The sequence below is a fragment of the Nelumbo lutea genome, chromosome 8, assembly GCF_056320005.1.
Source record: "Nelumbo lutea isolate HS-2025 chromosome 8, American lotus-T2T, whole genome shotgun sequence".
Lineage (NCBI taxonomy): Eukaryota > Viridiplantae > Streptophyta > Magnoliopsida > Proteales > Nelumbonaceae > Nelumbo > Nelumbo lutea.
Genome location: NC_142691.1, coordinates 27222846 through 27246393, shown reverse-complemented (window position 1 = coordinate 27246393; position 23548 = coordinate 27222846). Strand labels below are relative to the sequence as shown.

The window sequence follows — 23548 nt, the reverse complement described above, 5'->3', positions numbered from 1 at the left end:
GCTATGCCCCATTATATGCTTGACTTCCTTATGTTATAGACCCCATCCCCAGGTCTGAGGCTCCCCAAACCAGATCTAATCTTGTGATTCCATTCCTAGCCAGAGAATCAGCTTGACTATTGGCAGATCTTGAAGTCCATTTGAATGAGCAGTTCAAATAACGTGTTAATGTATTTGCCTTTCTAACGAGATGTCTAAAAGTAAAAGGTGAAGATACAGAAGAAGAAAACAGGAAATTGCAACCTGATAATCATTCCATATCAGCCCTATACCCAAACATGTATTGCACATTTTCCAAATTGATAATAGTCGTCCATGCCTTCAATCTTCAACATAGAGGTTTCTATAGAAAAGGCTCTATTTTTAACATATGACTAGGTCTTTGAGGCCAAAAATATTTTCAAGGAATGAAGGGTGGGGAAAAGAACAAGGCAACATTTTCTTAAAACCAAATTTGTCAGTTGATGATTTCTATGTTGCTCAAGGGAACTTAGCAAATGAACTGACCATAAAACCAACTCCCTATAAACACATGTACATATTAGTGGAATTTTGGATGACAATCATAGTGAAAACAAAACCAAACTTCTGCCTTCCATGAAAACTGTACTGGCAATGAATTATAGAACCATGATGTATTGGTCTTATCCAGACACTCAATAACCCAGCCAGCAACCTACTAATGTCTCATTTCCTAAGAAAACTGCTGAGCAACTGATTATGATATATGTCCCTTAAAGCTTAAATCATACATGGAGACCATAACATACAGACATGAAATGCAACTCATAATGCATAATAGTAATGAACTGTGGAAAGGAAGAACCTAAGGATTTCATCCAATACACGGAGAACACAGAAAGAAGTGATCAAAAAGGGCATCGGTAGGTCCTTCATCAAAAAAAAAAGTCATGGATAGGTCCTTTGACAGCATTCATAAAAAGTGACCTGTTGTTGCAAGTTCAAGGGCTAGAAGGGGTAGGGATAGACCAAACAGGACATGAATCAAAGTAGTAAGAAATTATTAAAGACATAATAATTTAACAATGGATATTGCATTAAACAGAACGGAATGGTGAAAAAGGATCCATGTCGCCAACCCCATATAGTTGGGATGAGGCTAGGATGATGACAATGATGATGATGACACAGAGCACAGAGGAACACCTTCTATCATTGAGACAGCATCCCCATTGTAAGCAAACTAACAAACTTGTGATTTAAAGAAGCCAATCTCCATTATCCTGTCAATTTCCCAATGACCCAAGCACTGCAGTATTTCATAAGCCACCCTCAGTGAGGAAAAGGAAAATGCAGATAAACAATTGGAAAGTCTCAGTTCCCTCCAAAAAGATGTAAAAAAGACCAACTTGGTTCTCACTCAAGTTCAGAAAACAAGTCTGTGAAAGATACTTGATTGTGCTATTTGACAGATTGTAAAAATACCATGTTTATGAAAGTTGAAATTTCTAAAAAGAAGTGAAACAAAAAAGAAAAGAAAAGATAACCATTGACAAGTAGAAGTGTCCATCAACCAACGAAGTACATAAATGCGCATGCTAAGAAAATCATAAAAATTCTTCAGATGGCCCAAAAAAGAAGCAATAGAATAGCAAACTCAATACTTACGGAGGAGTAATGCTATCAGCCCACTGACGGAGCCAATCTGTTGAGATCCAAAAGTATGACTCCTCAAGTGGATGCACAGGGGCTTCAGAAAGAACTGATCTTACTTCTTGTCTCCGTTCTGTAATATTCTCCACCTCCTTTTCTTTCTTCAACTTGTATTGTTGGCAAGTGTCATCGTATGATGCGTTTAATTCTTTTATCTCTTGAAGAAGATGGAATGGAGGACAATAATCATTACTTTCATAAACTAGCTTTTCAGGTGTTTCCATATTGTTGGAGCCACAGCCTGTGAGTTGCATGTTATCAACCTTCTGAATGGTTCTACGCTTATACATGAGCATATATGCATCAGCTGATGAAAACATCTGTACATCACCAGTGTTTATATGATTTCCATTAACCGTGGAGTCTTTTTCTCCAGTGCAAGATGACTGCACAAGTGGCTCATTCCAAACAGGTTTAGCAGTGGAGGATGAGGATCCTTCCCCAAATGGGTGATCACCCAACATGGAGACATGCTCATCATCAAATTCCCACCACTGCCCAGTATGCTCATCCTTTATGTGGGCAACATAATGGCCACTGTTGACAGCATTTCCCTTGTGAATCAGTACAGCTGACAGGTCATATATCAGCTCCAACAGAGAGGGCTCAGATAACCGTCGTCCCATATCAAGCTCTCTAGGAAAGCTGAATAGAGAAGTTATTTTCTTCTTCGTTGTAGTCTACATTTTAAGAAAAAAAAAAAAGAGTTGGAAAATGTAAGATGACCATAATCACAAGGATAGATGGTGGATAAAGATATTCTGCATTGACAAAGGCCTTATACAAACAGGAATAACAAAAAAGGAGATACAACAGGGAGGTCCCCCCATATTTTTTAAAAAGTTGAGAGGTCCATAATGAGCCTTATAAAATGCCAATAACAAGGTCATATAGTAACACCCAGTGTACTTGGCAGCAGGATAATGTCCTTTATAAATCCTTTATATAATTAATTATTTACAACCTCCTTCTGAGTTTTCTCTCTTCTTTTCCTTCCTTCGTTGTTCTGTAGCAAATGTTTTCCTCCACTCTCCAACCATCAAATGTCCATAACAATTTTAAAAGCCATACATGTCAAGATGTCAAGTGGCATATAGAAATTGGACTTGGACCCATTGCTCAATTGATAGAAAGAAATTTACTGCAAGTCTGCAACCATAAAATCTTGTGTTTGGGTCTCATTTACTGCCACAAAAAGGGAAAAGGTAATAGAAAAAAAAAGTTGTAATTGATTTTTTTTAAAAGTGTGATTTTATCTTATAAAAGGGAGAAGTTCCCTTCAAAATGTGTACAATAGTATAAGTATATACTTTATGTACAAAAAGTAACTTTATAAAGCATAATCACTGTCTTCGATAATCTGTTGCCAATTGTTGTAGTGCCTGTAGTGAAAACAATCAATGTCTTTATAGGATTTTGTCCAAAAAAAAATGTTGCAATTGATTAATCGTCAAAAAGTTACACATAATGGCTTAGAGTTTGGCAAGGCTATGAAATTGAATGAAAGTCGGCTAGCTCCACCTCCAAGGTCCGATGACACATCACTCTTCATGTGGAAAGCCAATGTAGTATGGCTAGAAAAAATTTAGAAAAATGGAAGAAATGTTAGAGGTGGTTAGGAAGAAGGAGAATAGGAGATAATGCACCAAGGCAGGATGGTCTCACCATGGATTTTATCAAAAAGGATGTGATTAAAGGTTTGCCACTCTCACTTGAATACCACATCTAAGAGAAGCCTAAATACAAGCTTTGCTACTTTGATTCCCAAAGTAAGGGAGGTATTGAAAGGATTTCAAACCTAATTAGCCTTGTGGGAGGAAGAACAGCAAAATGGGATGGCAGACACATTGGCTAAACAAGGGACTACAAGACAACAAATTTTTTTGGCGAAAATCTGAAGTTTCTTGTGGTGGTAATCTCTCCACCTTGATGTAATTCCTTCCAAGGATCAAAGTATCGGTATCGGGTATCTTATCAGACAACTTGGATACGGATACAGATATGGATATGGATACACTTAGGAAACGCATGGATGCGGACAAAAAATATAGAAACGCTTGGATACACTAGGAAAATGCACAGAAATTCCATAAATATATTAATAATATTAAGTTTAACATCAAAAAAATTATAAATAATATATAAATACATAGGAGCTTTATATTTTAATGGTATATAGGAAGAAATATAATACAACTAATATAGACAGATGCATAGATATTATGCAATTTTATTGATAGTGCATCAATCAAGAATCTAAGACTATTATATATATATATATATATATGCTTAGAAATTAATACATGCACAAAGTCATTATTATTTTATTTTCTATTAAAATCCAATGCACAAAACATATGCAACTATTCTATTTGAATTACTATATCAATATTTCAATTTTATTAATTTTATTTTTTAATATTAACAAAAAATCAACAAAAAAATAATTCTCAAATAAATATGTTATTTTCATTTTTAAAAAATAAATATGTTATTATAAAATGTAAAGTAAAGTATTAATTAATAATTTATAAATTATATAATCTTAACTTAAAATATACCAAATCTATTAAAAATTTAAAGATATATATCATATTAAAATTCATAAATTTTAATTACTAAAATAATTATTCCATTATTAATATTTTATTTTGTAAAATTTCTAAAATACAAAATAATTTTATTTGTATGTAAATGTAGATTAGTGGAATTGAGCAATTCAGTTTATGTTATATTCTCAAATATTTTGTAAATAATAATTTTATTTTTTTTAAATAGTAAAGACATTATTATTTAATGCAAATTAAAATATTAATCAAAAATTTATAAAAAATTGAATATATATAACGTGCAAATTTATAAATTTTAAGTATTAAAATAATTATTCTACTAATAATAATTTTATTTGTATATATGTAGATTTGATAAATCATTTATTCCATTGTTCATAAAATACTAATTTTAAAATTATTCTTTTAATTTTTAGTTGAAATTGTTGATATATATATTATTTATTTGGGTTGTATGTAGACTACTAGACGTTAATGTAATAAATATTAATGTGTTTCTTTTTCTATCAAAAAGTTGTAAGTGGCTTGGTGGTTGAAGAGACATGCTCTTGGTTCGTTTCGTAAGGCTAGTTCTATGTTCGAATCACGGGAGCCTCAACCTTTTTAAGTGAGATGCAGTTTATACGATGGCATGGACGTGGACGCACGATACGCTGTTGTGTCGGTGCGTATTGGATTGTATCGCTCGATACTATACGATACGCGTCGATACAATACCGTATCGGACTGATATGCACAACAGGAAAAGTATGTATCCAGTCGTGACGTATCCTGTGCCGGTCAGGTCCAATTCCGATATGATACACCCCGTATCGGGCGTACTGTATCGATATTTTAATCCTTGATTCCTTCTTTTTGATGCATAATAAATTTTTCTTCAATTATCAAAAAAAAAATTGTGTTGTGGGAGATTCTATAGAATTTTTGCAACAAGTGCTGCCAATTTGCTCGGGAAAAGTGCTTCTGTCTCTCATATCCAATATTTGTTTTTGAAGAGTAGAAGAATTTTATTAAAAAAAAAGTGAGTACAATCTGATTGGGTGTCAAGGTGACACACCAGTACAATTAATCCAAATGAAAAGGATCCACCCAGTACAATTAATCCAAATGAAAAGGATCCACATTACAAGCTTGAATCTTAAGAATATCCCACAAGTTTTCCACCAAATCTGAGTTGTTAATTTGCTCAAAATCTGGGATCCAATATAAAAGGTGGTTTTGTCCCAAGGAAGCAGATTCTTGATGGTGCTTTTGGCTAATGAAATTATTTATTCAAAAATTAGATTGAGTAAGCGGGTATTATCTGCAAGTTGGATTCAACGAAGGCATATCACCATGTACTGGCAGTTTCTGGACTATTTGTTGGGTAAAATGAACTTTAGTTGGAAATGACATTGTTGGATGAAACTTCATTTATCTACTTCAAAGTTCCCCCTCCTTATGAATGGAGATCCAAAAGGTTTATTTGAAAATCATAGAAGCATGCGATAGAGGGATCCTCTCTCCACTCTCCCTTTTACTTGTGTCATGGAAGCTCTCCAAAAGTGAACCAGCAAAAGCAAGGTAGTTGAAGAGTCTTTGGATTTAAGTAGGGAGCAGAGAAAGTCAACTTTCTTTTTCTTTCTTTTTTTATCAATAACTGTAACTTTCATTAAAAAGAGAAAGAAAAAAGAGTACAAAACAGATGGAGATATAACAGCTTATGCTTTTTTTTATGAATGAAAATAATTTATTAAATCAGAATATAAGGCAATACAGGAAACCCATGAAGAGGCACGAGCTGTTACCTCTTGTTTTTTGATAAAACAGCTTATGTCCAAGCACATAAAAACAAATTTACAATTGAGCACAATACATTTGATTTCTCTCAACCCCTTGTTTTTTCCAAAGCGACAGCCATACTGTTAGCTGTCCTTTAGACACAGAAATCTCACATCCATTTCCCTAGTAACCCATTTAATCTTCTTTAATTCATTTTGGTACATCCATAAGCCATCTCCCTTGTTTTGTAGCCACTTGATCACCAATTGGGAATCACCTTCTACAATCGGCTTGAGCACACCATTTCCTTTCCTTTGACTATTCCTTCCACAGCTGCCATTACTTGAGCCTTCAAACAATCCCCAATACCAAAGACCTAAGAAGAGTGCCACTACATGACCTGGCTCATTTCTGAATATGCCTCCAATACCTGAAGGGCCTGGGACCCCCCTACTACTGCCATCAAAATTCAGTTTTATGTATCCCTCATCCAGTGGCATCCATGACATGTTCAATCTGAATTTCGCAGGTGAAGAACCACCCACCTCCCTCCCTCCCTCCCCTCCCTCCCCTCCCTCGCTCCCTCTCAAGGAAAATTCTTGCATTTTTCTCCTCCCAAAGAATCTAAGTTACTGCAGCTCTTATACACCTCTACATGGTCATACCTCTCTTCTTTAGACAGACAAAAAATGCGGAAGCATATAGGTTTGACAAGTTAGATGGAGAAATCCACGTGCAACCAAAGCAAGAAGCCAAACCCAAATACCAGTAGCAAGTGGGCAAGATATTAGTAAATGAAAGAAGGATTCTCCATTAGCCTTACAAAGGACATGACAATGAGGAGATAAAGAGGATTGAGGTCTCCCTTTCTAATAGCAAGTCACAGGTGTTAATTTTCTCATGGTAAACCTCCCAATTGAAGGCTCCCATTCTAGGTAGAATTGGTTTACACCATATCTCTTTCACTGGAAAGTGTTGTAGAGGGGTCAAAGGATAGGATAGAGCCTTAAAAAAAGAGCCATACGAGAAGGAACCCCAAAAAGAGAGAAGTCAACTTTCTTCAATTTGCCAATGATAGTATCTTTCTCCTAGAGGTCTCTCAAACACAGTTATTACACCTTTATGGGACTTTGCAGTGGTTTGAGGTGGTTTTGGCCTCAAGAAAAATCTTAAGAAGAGCTCTATCATTCCAATGGAGAAGATGGGAAGGACAGAGGAGTTGGCAACAGTTGCGAGTTGTGGCAGGTCTTTTTTAATATTCTTTTTTAGAAAAGGTAAAGTATATTTTTTTGATATCTTCTGAAAAGGTAAAGTATATTGATTCATGTAAATGAGATAATTACATCTGTATACTAATATGGCTGTATACAAATGTACTCCAAGTAGGTACAGCTATCAAGTATGTTCAAAAATAACATCAAAGTCAAAGAAAGCCGTAAATGAAATGTCCTTGAATATAGGATTGACAGCTATCCATGACCAAAGAGTGCCTATTATCTTGCTCTTCAGTATCTCAATAAAGCAAGCTTTGTTGTGGAAGATACAATCATTTCTTTCCTTCCAAACCAACCAAATGATTGCAGATGGGACAGATTTCTTTAGCTTCCTGCTCCTTTTGCTAAGGCCTTTAACTGCCACCTCCAAAAAAGCATCCTCAGGCTTCTGGGTCAACACCAGCCCAGATTAAAAGCCTTTAAAAAGGAGTACCAGATCTCATAAGTAGCTAGGCAGTACCATTGCTTCCCTCATACTGGAACAGAGCACACAAGTTGCATTAGCTCCTCAAGATCAAATCTTATAATATCCCAACAGTCTTGATAAAAAGCCATCAAGAAACCATCTGGACCTGAACCTTTTGGTCTCTCCATAGAGAAGATTGCTTCTTTCACTTTTCGAACCTCAAACTTTTTCTCCAATTCATCCATCAACACCCTATTACCAACCTGGCACTCCAACACTTGCAAACCACCTCTCGCTCTACCCAAACTATCATAGACGAATTTAAAGTGGTCCATAAAGACTTTGTATATATCATCCCCATTTGTTAAAGTTGATCCATTCCATTCCAACCTAGAGTCACCAAAACATGGAAAACCTCATATTACCATCCCCTTCCTTCCTTAAGCCACCAGCACCTTGATTTTTGCCTCCAACTCATCTCCTCCCTTCTCAAGCTCTCTTCTAATTCATGTTTTAACTGCCATCTTTCCTCTCCCCCTTCCACCCCCATCCCTTTTTCAGCTTCATCTACTCCTATATCCTATGGGCAATCCATTCTTTTGTATCACCACTAGCCTATTAATTCATCCAATCCCTCCACCTCCAACCAGGGGTGCCCAAACCAAAAACGAGATGGTTTTATTTTGATGCCTCCACAATCCAACATCAAAAGAGTATATAATCTAGCAAAGGTCTAGGAAATGACTCTTGAGTGACTCCAGGACACATGTACTCCTAGTAAACTAGGATGAGAAATCTATCCAAACTTACCAAAATTGAAATCTCTCTTGATTATTCTTGATTATTTGTATGGGTAAAGTCCACTTCGTCCAGAGGAAGGTCAACCATTTCCCACCTTTGAACAAAGTCAGCAAAACTTCACATGCCTGTTGTAATCCGATGCCTTCTACTTCTCTAATTTACAAATCCGGTGACATTAAAGCCACTCCCAATGCACCAAGGGTAGTTCCATGTCAATCTTACCCTGCCCAGACCCATCCATAGTTGCTCCCTTAAAGCATTATCATTTGGTCTATGACCATCACCATCCTAACTGAAAACTAGAGGTCCTCAAAGAGACTTCTCAAAAGAACTGAAATGGAGAACATACCTACCTCTTTTGCCAATCGGATGGAACTTCTGCGACACCTAAATAATTACCGTTCCACTTCTAGTGTTCATGGATGGATTAAAGACATAATCGTTTGGCTGAGGCCCTCAAACTTTTCTAATTAATCTGACATTAAAAGACTACAGCTTCTTCATCTTCTACAACATCAGGGTTTCTAGATTCCACCTCTTTAGAAAGCCACATGTAGCAGTTCTCCTACCCAATCCCAAACCTCTAATATTCCAGTTTATAATCTTCAAGTTCTCCATTTATCTAAAGATAAAAGGTCCTTCCTTTCCTGATGCTCCTTAGAGTGCTCCTCACATTATCATTTAAACCCCAGGCCAACCCAAACAACTCCTCTACTATGTGCCCATTCTTGCCCTTTTCCATGAGAGTCCTCTACTATATGACAAACAGCAATGCCTTCCTTTATTCATCAAAAAAAAAAAACGGCAAAGCCTTTCTTTCTTTCTCAAACACTCCTAAAAAATTGCAAAAACTCCATGTCCAAAGCTTCAAACATTCCATGAGAGTCCTCTACTAAAGGTTGCTATGACTTTTTTTTCTAGCAATCTCTTCCTTGAAGCTTTGCCCTTGAATGAATCTCCACTTCTAGCAATCTCTTCCAATCTAATGTATGACCAAATGGTCACCAAAAACATTGATTGGCCAGCTACAATGTTGATCATCTAAGGGGCAAAGCTCTCAAATGGACCTTAATCCTTACCCGCACCATCAACCCAGTCTGTCCTCCATCAGAACTAAACTCAATGAAACCTCCAGAAAAGTCATTGACGCTTCTAAATACTTCTTTGCTCCAACAATTCAAAGGCGGGTTGAAAATTCTTATCCATGTTAACTCTGCAATGTTGTCATGGCCAACTAGTGCCTCCCTTTATATAAAGTAGCGTTTTAGGTTCATTAGCGCTCATCAATAGTCTCTCGACAGGCAAGATTTGAGAAAATGGACCCTTTCATCCACCTCTTCAAGGTCCACTTCTAGGAAGAAGATGATTAGCTTTGCCATGATGTAGATTCTTCTCCATCTCTAGCCTATATACAAACCCTCAGGATAACCTCCCTTTCCGTCTTAATCTAGTCACTTACCATTGGGATGGTTTGCTCTGTTGAACTCCATCTTCTGGGAGCTCCATCTTCTTTTTTTTATAAGGGAGCTCCATCTTCTCCCATAATCTTCATTTCTGAGATAACAATCCCATTGATATCTAGACCCCGCTGGGGATTGCAAATCATTGGCATTGATCAAAATAGTCTTGTTATGTTTAATCTCCCTACAAAATATTTGGATTGTCAATGTCCCTATTCACCTCATAGTAATTTGGGACCCAATAGCTGAATGTGTTAAAAGAAAGTTTGCTTCTTTGAAGGGTGATTTGGGGCTCAAAAACATAAGCATTTCAATAAAGCAATTTTAAACAAATGGCATTAGCAGATCAACACCTAAAGGGGAAGTGATTAGTGGTCTCCAATAGAAGCAAGATTTGGGCTGAAAGAAGGAAGATGGGACCCTAACATGGTTCTCGCTACATATGGCTGTCCTGTGTGGAGAAAGATTGAGAAAACTTTTGACTTCTTTAGTCCATTGAAGGAGGTTTTGCCAAAATCTTTTGTTGTGGCTGAAACTACAAAAATTTTAACCCAAAGGCCTGTTGCATAGATAGAAGTTGTAGGTGGGAAAAATATGACTACTTCACAGATAAATCTTGTGTGGCATCCCAAGCCGAGGTGCCCAGAAAGGTAACTTCCATGTTAATGACAGTACATGTAAATAAGTGCCCTACGAAGTAAAATTTTGTAAGAAAAGATAATGGGCATTTCACCTTGGGGTTGCACATTTTGAAGTCATTCCCATGAAATTAGTTGATCATCTATTTGTTTATTGCACCATCAGTTCAAAGATCTGGTGCTTTTTTCTTAGATGCCTGAGTGTTGACTGTTGACTGTTGACTGGATATTCCCAAGATGACAGGTATTTGGGTCGTCTAAACCAGAAAGGGAGAATGATCCCAAGAGCCATACAGAAGCACATTCAAGGAGATACGGAAGCTAACAAGGGGAATGATGGTGGATCATTCCCAGATACACCAATCAGCAAACACTTCAGCTGATGCACTATCCAAACAAGGAGTAAATAGAGATCACTTATCTTGGAAAGGATTAGGAACTGGAATGAAATCTGAAAACTTTTGTCTAGTGGCAGTAACCATGTACATAACTTATTCTTTCATATAATCAAGAAAGTTACCAGTTACCAGTAAACCATCAAAAAATGAAGAGCAATTTCAGAATATTTTTAAAGTTCAACAAAGAAAGGAAGATGAATTTCTTAGAAATTTGGCATCTTTGGTGTTTTCTTGGTTATCGGTAGAAGAGACATTCAGAAATGTTCAAGTTTCTCTTTGTGGATGAGCAATCTACCACTGTATAGTTTTTGAGATCTTCTCCCCTGCATCTTTTCAAGTTTCTCTTCAATGATAAACTTTTCTCAAAAAAAAAAAAAAGGTTCAAGATAATGGCAACAGAATGGAAAACAAATATGTAAATAAATCTCTTAAATACCTTAGGAAGGAAAACATAACGCTTTAGCTGAAAATTAAGAACATAAGGAAGTGTGCGCAGTTTAATACAACGGGTTGCATTAACTCGCTCCCCACAAGACTCACAGAAATATTGATTATCACCCTTCAGCTCTTCCACGCTTAGGTAATCATCAAGACTCTCATTCAAATTTTTTATATCCTTGATGTTTAACTCAAGCTCATAGAAGTCTTCCATCTTTGATGAAGCTTCAGAATCTCTTCCACACATTGAGCAACTGCAAAATACCAAAACAAAATAAAATTAAAAATGGTGCCCAAATTACTTTGAGAGGTTGTCATCAACAGTAGGATGTACTGAAGGAGCAAGATGCAATGGTGCATCTTAAACACTTACTCCATAGAGATATAAAGACGGGAAAATAACAATAGTATGAAGAACAAGCCAGAAACTGACTAAAAAATATGATTTATTTATATTAAGAGAGATTTAATGGAGAAATATACTCTTTTCACAAAGATCGAAATGAAACTTCCATCTTCCCAAAATGCTGTTCCAAAAATTTAAAAACAGCTTTCAGTTCGGTATCCAAATACAATAAATGGTGTTGATACACCTTAGATGAAACATAACCGAAAGAGACTGGGAAAGTAGATATGGATGGTGTAAAAAGAAGACTCATGACTTGGAAGCCATGTCATAGAAAAAAGATAATGTGCTGTCAAGTCATTTACAGGTAAAGAAGAGTTTCTTGGAGAGAGGCTGGCTTCAAATGTTAACCAATCTGAGATAGAAGAGGATTACCTTAATGGCAAGGATACAAGAGTGCTGGGTTGGTTGACATTAACACCTCAATAATGGAAAGGATACAAGGACTGAAATCAATGAAATCCATTCTTGCTTCTTTTCCACCTCCATCCAACCACTAGGTATCAGCTTTGTTAAATTAGGCTTTTTGTCTTCAACCCCATTCCCTGTAGGCTGAATATTGTTGCAGGCTTGCAGTTTGCTGGGCTCAGATTCCTATTAGCAATATTAATGCTCTTTTACTGAATGCAGATGAGTATGGATCTAAAAATCCTTTGAGTGGAGAGTAGAAGAAAGATCAAATAAGAAAGAATTTGGGAGTTGTGCAGGTAAACAATCCATCATGTGACCTTTGGCTTGGAGACCAACCTCTTAGCTTGCAATTCCCTAATCTCTATGCTCTGTCAAACCTAATGGCTGAACCTATAGCAAGGGTAGCTACACCCTCAAAATCTGGGTTAAACTGGGATTTTGGGTTTATAAGGGGTTTGAGAGATAATGAGTTTGATTCTCTACCTGTCCTTTTGTCAATGTTGGAAGTTGTTTACCTGGACCAAAATAGCTGTGACAATAGAATTTGGCATCCAGCTTTAGATGGTTTATTTTCCTGTTCTTTCCTCAACATACTTGCCCAGTCGGCTAGTGTGGGGGTAAACTTTCCCGTAAGAGAAATATGGTGTAAACCAATTCCTCCTAAAGCACAAGCTCTTTGCAGGGAGATGTTTCTAGGGAAGGTAAACACCTGTGACATGCTACAGAAAAAAAATGCCAAACATGTGCCTTTCTCCTCATGTGTGTGTTCTCTGCAAGGCTTGTGGTGAAACCCTCTCTCACTTACTGCTCTCCTGCTCATTTGTTTCTTATATGTGGGACTATTTCTGTTCTCTTTTTGGATGCAGATGGATTCTCCCACAAGACATAGTGAGTCTCTTCAACCCAACCTTCCTAAAGCAACAAAAGAAAAGGGGAAGATGCATGTAGAAGACAGTACGTGCTGCTGTAGTTTGGTCTATTTGGGAAGAGAGAAATCAGAGGATTTGCAATGAAAAAAGTATATCCTTAGAGGTGATTGAAGCCATCAAAATCAGACCGGTACATCGGGTCAAAACATTGGAATTGTTCAAAGGTATTCCCACGGATGACTACTTAAGAAATTGGACAGAAGTGGCACTCTCAGAACCACATAGAAAAACTATAAGAGTGGAGTGTAAACCACCAGGGGTAAATAAACTGAAACTAAACTTCGATAGGAGTTCATTTGGCAACACAGGAAGAGCAGGAGTAGGGGGAGTCTTTCGAGACCATCATGAAGTAGTGTTGGCCAAGACCAATTGGGTTTGCAGACTCGATTCAAGCTGAATCAAAGGCTCTATGGCAAGGACTGAAGCTTGCTGAACAGTTAGGGGCAAGAGAGTTGGAAATTGAAGGAGACCCATTTCTGATTATAACATGGGCAAAGCAAATTGAGTCAGCACCTTGGAAGCTAAGATTCACTTTTAGACAGATTGAACAACTTGCAAAGAGATTTAACTCTACTTTCAATTGGCTTAAAAGGGAAGCTAATGGGTTGGCAGATACATTAACCAAGCAGGGAGCTAATAGACCATCCTTATTTTGGGCATTATTGTAAACTACTTTGGGAAGTATTGCATCTTAAATTCAGATTTAAATCAATAAATGGATTTCTTTGCTGATCAAAAAGAAAAAAAAAAAAAAGTGATCCATCATGTGACCTGGTTTGGGAGTTTTTTTTCAGGAAAAGCAGAAAAATTCATCCATGGAGTGTGACAGGCTATCATTCATCTGCCATACGTCAACAACCCTTGTTGGTCAGGACAATTGGGAGAAGGGTGAAGAGATGGGAAGGGTTGCAGGAAAAAATTGGGTTACCAGTCAACTAGGGCTTGAGAACAAAGAGAAGACTGGAGTTCACTTGGGTAATCCAATTGAATCTGAAATACTTTCAAATGGACAGAGGTGGAAATACTTGTATGATTATATCCACAGAAATAAGACCTACTCTATGGAAGTGAACTGATCTGAGATCAAAGAGAGCAATCCAGTAGAAAGGGAGGTTAGCTGGAATATGATGGGTTACAGAATGTATTAAAAAGAATGGCGATCAAAGAATTGTTGACAAAAATAAAACCACAGACCATGTTTATGCAAGAGAATGAATTGGAAACTAACAGCAATAGGTGAGGAGCATTTGGGTGCCAGTGAGAAACGTTGAACTCTTTTTATCTTCTTTTGGAACTTAAAGAGGAAATGTTAACAATATGGGGTGAAGGATGATATGACTGTTTAGAGAAGTTGGTGTAAGCTTTATCTGTGTCTATTAGATTAGAAGAAGATAGTTTTAAATTTTATTTATTAGATTAGAAAAAGCACATAATTTCAAGTGAAGTTAGCTAATTTTATGGTTTTGTTTCTCATGGTGAAATGAATCAAATTTTCAGATGAATTCTATTACTAAGAGTCTTTTGGGACCACACTTGGTGTGGGTGGTCACTTTAATTCAATGCAGTTTTGCAATAAGAAGAATGTAGGAGTCACTAGGATTACTCAAAGCATGAGGATGCTTGGAGAATTTGTAAATGTTTTTTTGTTGGTAACTGTTGGAGAAATATGAACCTTCCCCTTCTGAATGCCAACCATACTTGGTCTAATATGATAGACAGACCCCATTTGTTGTACGCTGGACAGATTTCTTATTAGTTATTGGTGTCAGACACAACATTTACCAGACACAACACTGGATATTACATGGATACTTCTTAATGAGCTCTATAGCACTAACACATTTCAAATTTGTAATTCATCAAAAAAAAAACACTTAAAAAATATGAACCAGTACGTGTCAGAAATTTAATTAAATTTGCCAAGACATAGGTCTTGAGAAATGACATTTAGCTTCAAAACTAGATAGAAAAGCATGATATGAAATAACATCATAGTCTTGAGAGTCATATCCCAGTTTCCTGTGTCTCTGTCCTTTATCTGAATCTGAGCATCATAGTATTACTATTTTAGAAGAATACAGCAATTGGCTCTCCCCAAACCTATCTTCTAATCAATGTCTAATTATGAAGCTGTTTGGAATCATGGCATAATGGTGTTGTGGAACCATTACGCCACCACATAAGTGCTACATAGGTGTTTAGCCTCCAATGGCCAGAATGGGTGGTTTCTGGTGCAAACAATTGTCAAACAGTCATGCAAGGTAAACCATGCAGGTACCTACCCAGGTGTCGGGACCTCACCCCTGCTCATGTGGCATCTGACGTGGCAGCCATAAGCTGTGATTCAATATGTCATGGCCATTTGTTACAAGTTTTCACTAAATGTCATGTTTCTTGTGATTCCAAGAATCATAAGAGGGCTATGAGTGAGGAACCTAAGTCACTGCTCCAAGTTCAGTGTTAAGCTCATTGAAGAAGGCAAGAAGAAACTTTCTATGGGACGGATGAAACGATGAGAAGAAATTTCATCTAATGGTGTGGAAGGAGGTATGTATGCCAAAAAAAGAAGGGAGCATGGGTATCAAACCCCTATTGGGTATGTAATTATGGTGATATGCAGTGGAAAAGAATGACTTGCAGAGGAATGTAATCAGGAGTAAATACATCTTTCATATGGTACAAGTATATGGAAAGGGGTAATGAAAATCCAAGATGAGTTCTCTCAGTTCAAGGCCTTTAAAGTTGGTAATGGTGAGCATACATCTTTCAAGAAGAATAAATAGTGTGGCTTAAGACCATTAAGGTCCTCTTTCCATAATATTTACAGGCTGGCAGTAAACAAAGAAGCTTCCATAAGACAGTGCTATGATATAATAGTGAGGGAGGAGTCTAGGCCCCAGGAATGAGGAGATATGTCCATACTGGGACCTCAAGGAGATGACCCTTCTGCTAAAATCAAATTTCTGGAGTGAAGGTTGGCCCAACTCCAGAAATTCTTGTCTCCGCAGAATCAAAGAGGTGGAAAGAGGGGGAGGAGACAGTTTGGAAAAGAAATGTTACTGTCGATGTTGAGCTGGAAAATGAAGGCGAGGTTACAAAAGATGGTCTCACGAATGAAGATTGAAGGGGGACATTTCAGGAAGGGGTTTTGATGTGGGTCGGTTGTCGGTTTGGTGATCCTTGTTTCATTGAGGACCTGTTATGGGTGTGTTCAGGGTATTTGCTTGGCTATGGTTGGGTTTAATTGTTTGTAAGCTGTGGTTTCTTCGGTTTATTTTGGGTATATGGGGGTGCTTTTGCTCTTTGGTGATATCTTACCACCTCTGTTGCATTTCATCCCCATATTATTTTAATAAATTTTTTCTTTATCCTTCAAAAAAAATCCCAAGACCAGTTCCTGGGGTCATTATACATATCACTTACTGGAGTGACATCCATAAAGAGCACCACCTTCTAAGTTTGAGGTGTCATGCTAAAAGTTGTACAAAACAAAGACACCTGTTTTGTCTTGTACAATTTAGAAATGATTGGCATGATCAGTTTTAGTAATGTTAAGTTCTTGGGCTGGCAAGCGTGAAAAACATGGGTTTGAGTCTGAGGACAGTCACTCTGTGCCAAAAAGAAACAAAAAGAAAAGCCATAGATTAGGACCATACCCAGTCTACCCCTCCCAAGACCCCTCATAGCTGACACTAACATTGGGTAATGTCCTTTTTTGCTGGCATGATCAGTTTTGGAGAAAGAAAATGAAACTGTGACATTATAAAAGTTGCACCACGATATTTACCAAACAAAAAATGGCAACAAGAATAATAGGAATAAAAATTATCAAAAAAAAAATCCTGGTAAACTATTAGGTTAGACAGAGCAGCTTACCGAGTAACATTTGACACACTTCCACGAAAAAGATCCTGAACAATTGTTCTTGCTTTAGAAATTTTGGAGTGGCTTAGAGACCGTTCCAGCAAAGAAAGAAGTAAGGTGAGGAATTCATGGCTATCCTGCTGAACACCATTGTCCAACTCCAAAGTCTTAATAAAAGGAGCTGAATCAATAACAGCCATTTTGCTGGAATGCAACTGTGCAAAAAGTCGTGCAAGTTGATGCAACACAGGTTGTTTCTTCAAAAGATCTAGTTCAATAGAGAAAACACCTCTCCTGAATGCTGTGTTCATGTAAAGGCACTGAAGGATACTATTAGCGTAGCAGGTAGCACCTAGGTTTGTTAAGCCTGCAGGTGATTCATTGGAGACACGAAGATCCTTGCAAGGATCTGGACCAAGAGAAAGGACAATATCTGGCATCTTTTGCCATAAGCCAGATTTCCTGGTTCCACCAGAAGGCGGAACCAACCCACAAAAGCAATTCGGATTGTCTTTCGTATTTATACGGCACCCTTGACAAACAGGCTTCCAGACCATATATAGTTGGTGAATATCGTCTTCGGTTATCTCACCCGTTAAATGAATTTTCCTAAAAATTGATAAAAAGAAAATATTATAATTATGGACTACTAAGAAGATTAAATGTAGTGCATGTTTTCATGAAAGGAGAAATGCTACCTCAAGATTTCAGATGAAAATCCTTCATTGTTGTCAGGTTTGTGCCTCTTATTTTTACTGCGGGTGGTTGGTCTACTCATTTTTTCACCAACTGAACATCAATGACTGGATTCTGTTTTACATCCTTCATTTAAACTGAACGAGAGCAACAATTTATATCAGAGGATTAATATGATCAATGCCTGTCATTTGTCATAGAGAAAAGATATCCCACCATTGATGCACCACGCAAGTACTAACTGTTACACATAATAATAACGCATACAAATAAACATGGTGAAATCTGCCAAAATGAAGAACAGAAAAGCATACAGTGAAAATTTAAAACATAGACATAAGCTCATAAAAACAAACCAAAATTACAAGGAACAATCTGAAATAAACAAAGTAATGGATATTCACAAATGGAAACAGCACTGTTCTCCTCATGCCCTTTTTTATCAATAATCAGAAATTTTCATTAATGGATATGAATCATGTAGGTGGGGAGTGATAAACTCTCCCCCAAAGAAATACAAGATTACAATGAAACCAAAATAAATGAGTTCTTCCCAACCCTTGTTTAGAAAGAGCATCTGCAAAGGAATTATCACATCTTTTTACCCACTGCAGTCTCACCTCCACGCCTTGAATCAACCTCTTGAAAAGTCTTCATTCATTGGTGTAAGTCCACATAATCTTCCTTTCCCAGACATCCTATTACAACCTTAGAGTCTCCTTCAATGATCTACCTGTTAACATTTAGTTCTTTAGCCCTTTTCACACCCTCCATCAAAGACAAAATTTCTGCTCTCAGCGAGTCCCCATGATCAATTGGGCAGGACATAGCTATAACTGAGCCTTCCTCCATTCTAAAATCTTCACCAATCCCTAAAGGTCCATTGCTACCTCCACTGCTACCATCAAAGTTTAGCTTGATGAAACCAACACAAGGCAGAGACCATAAATGTTGCATAATATTTCTGCTTAGAGCAGAGGCTGCCACTTCCTGCCAATTATTCAGTAGAGGCTGCCACACTTTCATTGGCAATAAGGATTTGATCAATAATTTGCTTATTCATGACAAAAGCTCCTTGATTTGGAGAAATAATGATAAGAAGCACAGACGTAATTCTCTGAGACAACACCTTTGCAATGATTCTGTCCACGCTATTTACCAAGCTAATGGACCTAAATTCCTTAGGATTTTGTACATGTGTTCTCATGTCCTTCAACAAGATAATTTTGTATATCCTGAATTACCAAATGATGAAGCCAACTCATATGAATTCAAGTATCATGGTATTCATCATTCTTGAGAGGCAACCAGAAAGGCAAAGCAAAAGAACAATGTATTACAGGAAATGCTAACCAATCAACACAAGCTCCATTTATTTGATCCTTAAACTAAACAAATAAAATTTGGCACTACAGCAGGTCATCTTCATTGTGAGCTGGGCGTAAACAAATAAGTGAAATGAAAACAGAGAAGGCAAGAAGGATCTCAACTAAATTTAATTATTCTTAAGCACGTGTTACCAACATCTACATGCATTGGGAAAGTAGAGATTCTTAGTTAAGATGAAATATGTAAAAAATTAAGAAAAAAAAAAACTAAATTTTAAGTTTGATTTTCACAAAGTAAGGAAAAGAAACGATAATAAGCATACGAAATATTAGAATATGTTTTTAGAGTCGAACAGGAAGCATTAGGCATAAGACTTTCTTCAACGTTGGTGTTTTCTTGATCGATTTCCTCAACCTCCGCTTAGATTCTAAAAGTAATAAAGAGGGGAAGGGAGAGAGTACACTTAAAACATTTCCTCCAACAGACGTATTAGCTAAGAGTAAGACGAAAAAAAAAATTGCTATTAGCAGGAATCCAGTACAGATAAATAAAAAAATAAAAAATAAAAAATAGAGAACTATTCGATAGTCTAAAACCACTGGTAGCGGCAAATGAGACAGGAAGGGAACTCTAGTGCCCCACCAGAACATCACGGAGAAGGACTCACGTTCCTCTCAAGATTCAAGAGAGATATTAAAGCATTTGTTAATTCTAACAAGTACAACAATCCAACGAGAAAACAGCCCCATTTTGTCGAATTCATCCCCAAATTTTCCCCAAAATGCAGAAGGGAGACGAAAGTCGAAACCAAGCCCCGCCTGCATTCGAGGCTAAACAACCTCCAAACGAAACCCAGAAAAAAAAAAATCGCTGCAATAAAACCTAATTTTGTTGCACAAATGGCTGGTAAAACCAAAACGGGAAAAAATCAGAAGAAAGCAGATATATATTTGAAAGACAAACCTATCAAAAATTCTTATTCCTTCCGGAACAATTCTCTATGGAAAGCGGGGGAAACAAAACTGAAAGATGAAGAATGGGGAAATCAAAAAGACAAACAACTCACCAAGATGCTTGAACAACGTGAACAATTGAAGTTGCTAGGGTTCTTCCTTTGATTTTCCTCGTTTTCCACACTATTCAGGTTTTCCAATCTCTGTTTCTCTCACTTCTGCAAAAGCCTGTTTTAACTTTTAACCTCATCTCACGAAAGAGGACGGCGATTCTTCCAGAGGTCAAGCGAGCACATCGAAGGAGTCCACAACCGGGAAATCCTTACTCCTCAGGTGGTGTTTGTCATCGCTGCTGTTTTAGGAAAGAAGTTCGAGTCCTCTACAGTTTTACCGTACTGGATTTCATGTATAGGAATGAAATCATTGTAGCTGGCTGCAATGAGATAGGACCAGACCAGCGGATGACCCCCGTACTAAGTACGGAGCAGCTACACCTACAATATATACTCTTTTGTTTAAAATTTCTTATTTTTTATAATAAAATATAAACGAGGTTTAATTCTTGAATGAAGCATAATATACCGGCTTTGTTAAGATCAATTCAGGTAGAGTAGCCTTATAACATTCGTAAGTCCAACCCAACCAATATTTTTAGCCTATGCATTGTTAGATTAATTTTCCTTAATTTGTATTAAAGTTTATTAATTTTTATTGTTATTAGATAAATATGTTAATTTTTATTATTTAAATGGAATTTAAATAGATTTTAATTTTTATTAATAAATTATTATATTAGATTGATTTTTTATTAATTAAGCAAAAATTATTTTTTTTACAATTTAATTAAGAAAAACTTAATTTAAAACATCTAATGAAGTTAATTTAAAACATCTATTGAAGTCTTAGTCATATTTAATGGTTATATCTTTTCAGGCAAGATGCATTATTAATATCCATTGTCCACTCATTGCTTGGTCCCTTAATGACCTATTGACCTCGGTATTGAAATTTGAAAGACTTTACACAATGGTTGTAATAATGAGTTATCTAATCTAATGTAATAATATGATAGGGTCAAGCAATAATCAATTTACTCATCTTTCCCACAAGTATGTTAAAACTTAAAATGGGTCAAATTTTATGTAGAATGGAATTACCAAAGAATATTGGGGGCTTAAATGGATTTTCAAAACCAAACCATTTAGACCATGGGCTTTCTTTTCAATGTCAAGATTTGTTAGTATGCTCTAAGAATCTTTGATAAAATAGGTATTGTAATTACAACTTATTTTAGTTTGGTTATATTTGGGGCAAATTTCTTAAATTACCCTTATAATTTAGCTAACTAACTAACTCTACCCTTAATGTTTACATATTGTCTTAAAGTACTCCCAAATTTTTAAACAATTGTCTAAACCTCTCTTATCGTTGACTTTCCATCACATGTGATATCACTTAATTGATATATTTTCTAAAAATTCTTAAGTTACCCTTTATGACATCACAATAAAGAGCTATAAATGCTTACCGATGCAGTTATGGAAGTCCTCTCATTTTAGATTGATGAAGCTGAAATTTGATCTTTAATGTTATTACTAAGTGTGTGTCTTTTTTGCACATAGTAATTATAGATGATGATGATAATTATAGTAATAATGTATCCAAATTTTTCTATATTTTTTATTTTTTTGTTTGTTATTATTAATTGAATGCAGATTGTAAATACAAAATCCAATTACATGAATGCCTCATCCAAATATGTGGTAATTGGATTGAATTGTGAAGTTTCAAGTATCATTTATAAGCCTATTTGTTTGGATAAAGTCTTCTTTTTGTGTATTTTTTTTATTCATTTATAAAAAAATATGTAATATTTAAATAGAGGGAATCACATGGAGTGAAAAATAGTGGTTCAATTTACAATTTAAACCCCATAAATAAATATTGACTAAATTCAAAACTAAGTATTTTAATAAAAAAAAAGTTTCACAATCTTATTCATATTTTTAATAGTAGTGTAAATTATAGATGTGCTCAATATTTTCTATAACTTTTTTGCATTTGTGTGTGTAAAAATAATTCTAATATGTCACACTTACTTTTGGTTTAATATGATAAATATATGATATTGTACATGTGCCTAAATGTTTTTTTGCACAATTTATGTTTTCTTTTCTTTTTTGTATTTTTTATATTTTATTATTTATTTATGACATTAAAAGTTAACATGTTTGACCCAAAATTTGAACTATTAATCTTTGCCAAAATGTAAATAATTTTATTTTTGGTCATTTCTAAATTATGCATTTCATTTTCATAACCAATAAAAATAATTCTTATTTATTACACTTATTCTTTTAATTTGATTAATAAAAATATTATAAATGTGTTTAATTTTTCAACATTTTTTGTAAGTGTATATGTTTATGTATATTTTAAAACTTTTATTATCTAACTATCACTTCGTAGGTTGATCAATTTGATTCGGATGTTTGAGTTGCTTAGCCACTACTTGGACTAAAAATTGTTTTGTTTTTTAGTTAATTTTAAAATATATAGATATATATTGTTAAAAATATTAACACAAATCTAATTTAATAAGGGAAAATAGGAGTTAATAATTTAAGTATAAGACTTAACGAGAGGTGATTAAATGAGGTGGAAAGTAATAATTGAAGTTACATTTTCAACCTTTAACATTAGAGATTAACTAAATACACAATTATGGGCATTTTAGTGACCATTAAAGCTATAATAAAATGGCTTTTATACCATTTTTCAAACAAAGAAGTAGAAGGTAATTTTAGTCCAAAGAAGGTTTCACATTGCATTAACACTTTTATATATAGTATAGATAGATATAGATATTGTCTCTCCCAAAAATTATAGATAACCATCAGCATTCTCCATTATTTTCTCCAAACTTTAAGTCACTAAAAGGCCATGGTCACCATCTGAAAAAGGCTCTAGTGGGTTATGGGAAACAAAGACAAAGCACTTGTAGGTGTTTTTCTATTGTTGGAGGAATTTATGGAAATCCAGACACATGGTGAAGGAAGTTGCTTCAGATTCTTACTCACCCTTTCAAATCTAGCAATGACCATTCTATTAATTCCAGTCTAACTTCAAGATTCTATAAATCTATTTTTCAATTTTCTGCTATTTTCTTAATTACATATACATAGTATAGTTTCAAAAAAATCCAAAACAACTCTGTATGTAAAAATACATTCGTCATTGGTTGCCATTATAGTTGTTAAGGCAACCAAAGCTTGTTTATGCATTATTGTTGAAGCTTAATCAATCGCTATTGGCTTGAATTTGCTTGGTGTAGGTCCGGTGCTTTAATTTCACTTAGCAAACCTAAGCACTCACCTACACCAATTGAGTTCAGTCCCTCAATGAAGCAGCTTGTCTAGTTTTCTTATTGAGTTTTTTCCATAATTCGGTTTGCAAAGAAGCGGGCACACAAATGTTTACGCAAATCTACTTGTAAATCCCCCTAAACCTAAAACCGGAAGAGAAAGTATGTGAATGAAG

The 23548-nt window shown here is 35.8% G+C and overlaps 1 protein-coding gene across 9 annotated transcripts in view; it reads right to left on the bottom strand.

Annotated features, from left to right (window-relative positions):
• Positions 1-20483, bottom strand: part of UBP26 (ubiquitin-specific protease 26) — a 64646-nt gene extending 44163 nt beyond the window's left edge. For 5 of the 9 annotated variants that reach the window (XM_088958230.1, XM_088958233.1, XM_088958225.1 and 2 more), the window contains exons 1-5: positions 20122-20480; positions 17729-17863; positions 17043-17639; positions 11419-11674; positions 1630-2354 (exon numbers count right to left, since the gene is read on the bottom strand). In XM_088958230.1, coding sequence (XP_088814356.1) covers positions 1630-2354; positions 11419-11674; positions 17043-17639; positions 17729-17808 — 1658 coding nt within the window. In that variant the 5' untranslated portion in view covers positions 17809-17863; positions 20122-20480. Of the gene's footprint in view, positions 1-1629; positions 2355-11418; positions 11675-17042; positions 17640-17728; positions 17968-20121 lie in introns of all 9 variants that reach the window. The other 4 variants (XM_088958231.1, XM_088958232.1, XM_088958226.1 and 1 more) reach the window with 1 other exon arrangement.
• Positions 20484-23548: the final 3065 nt, after the last annotated feature.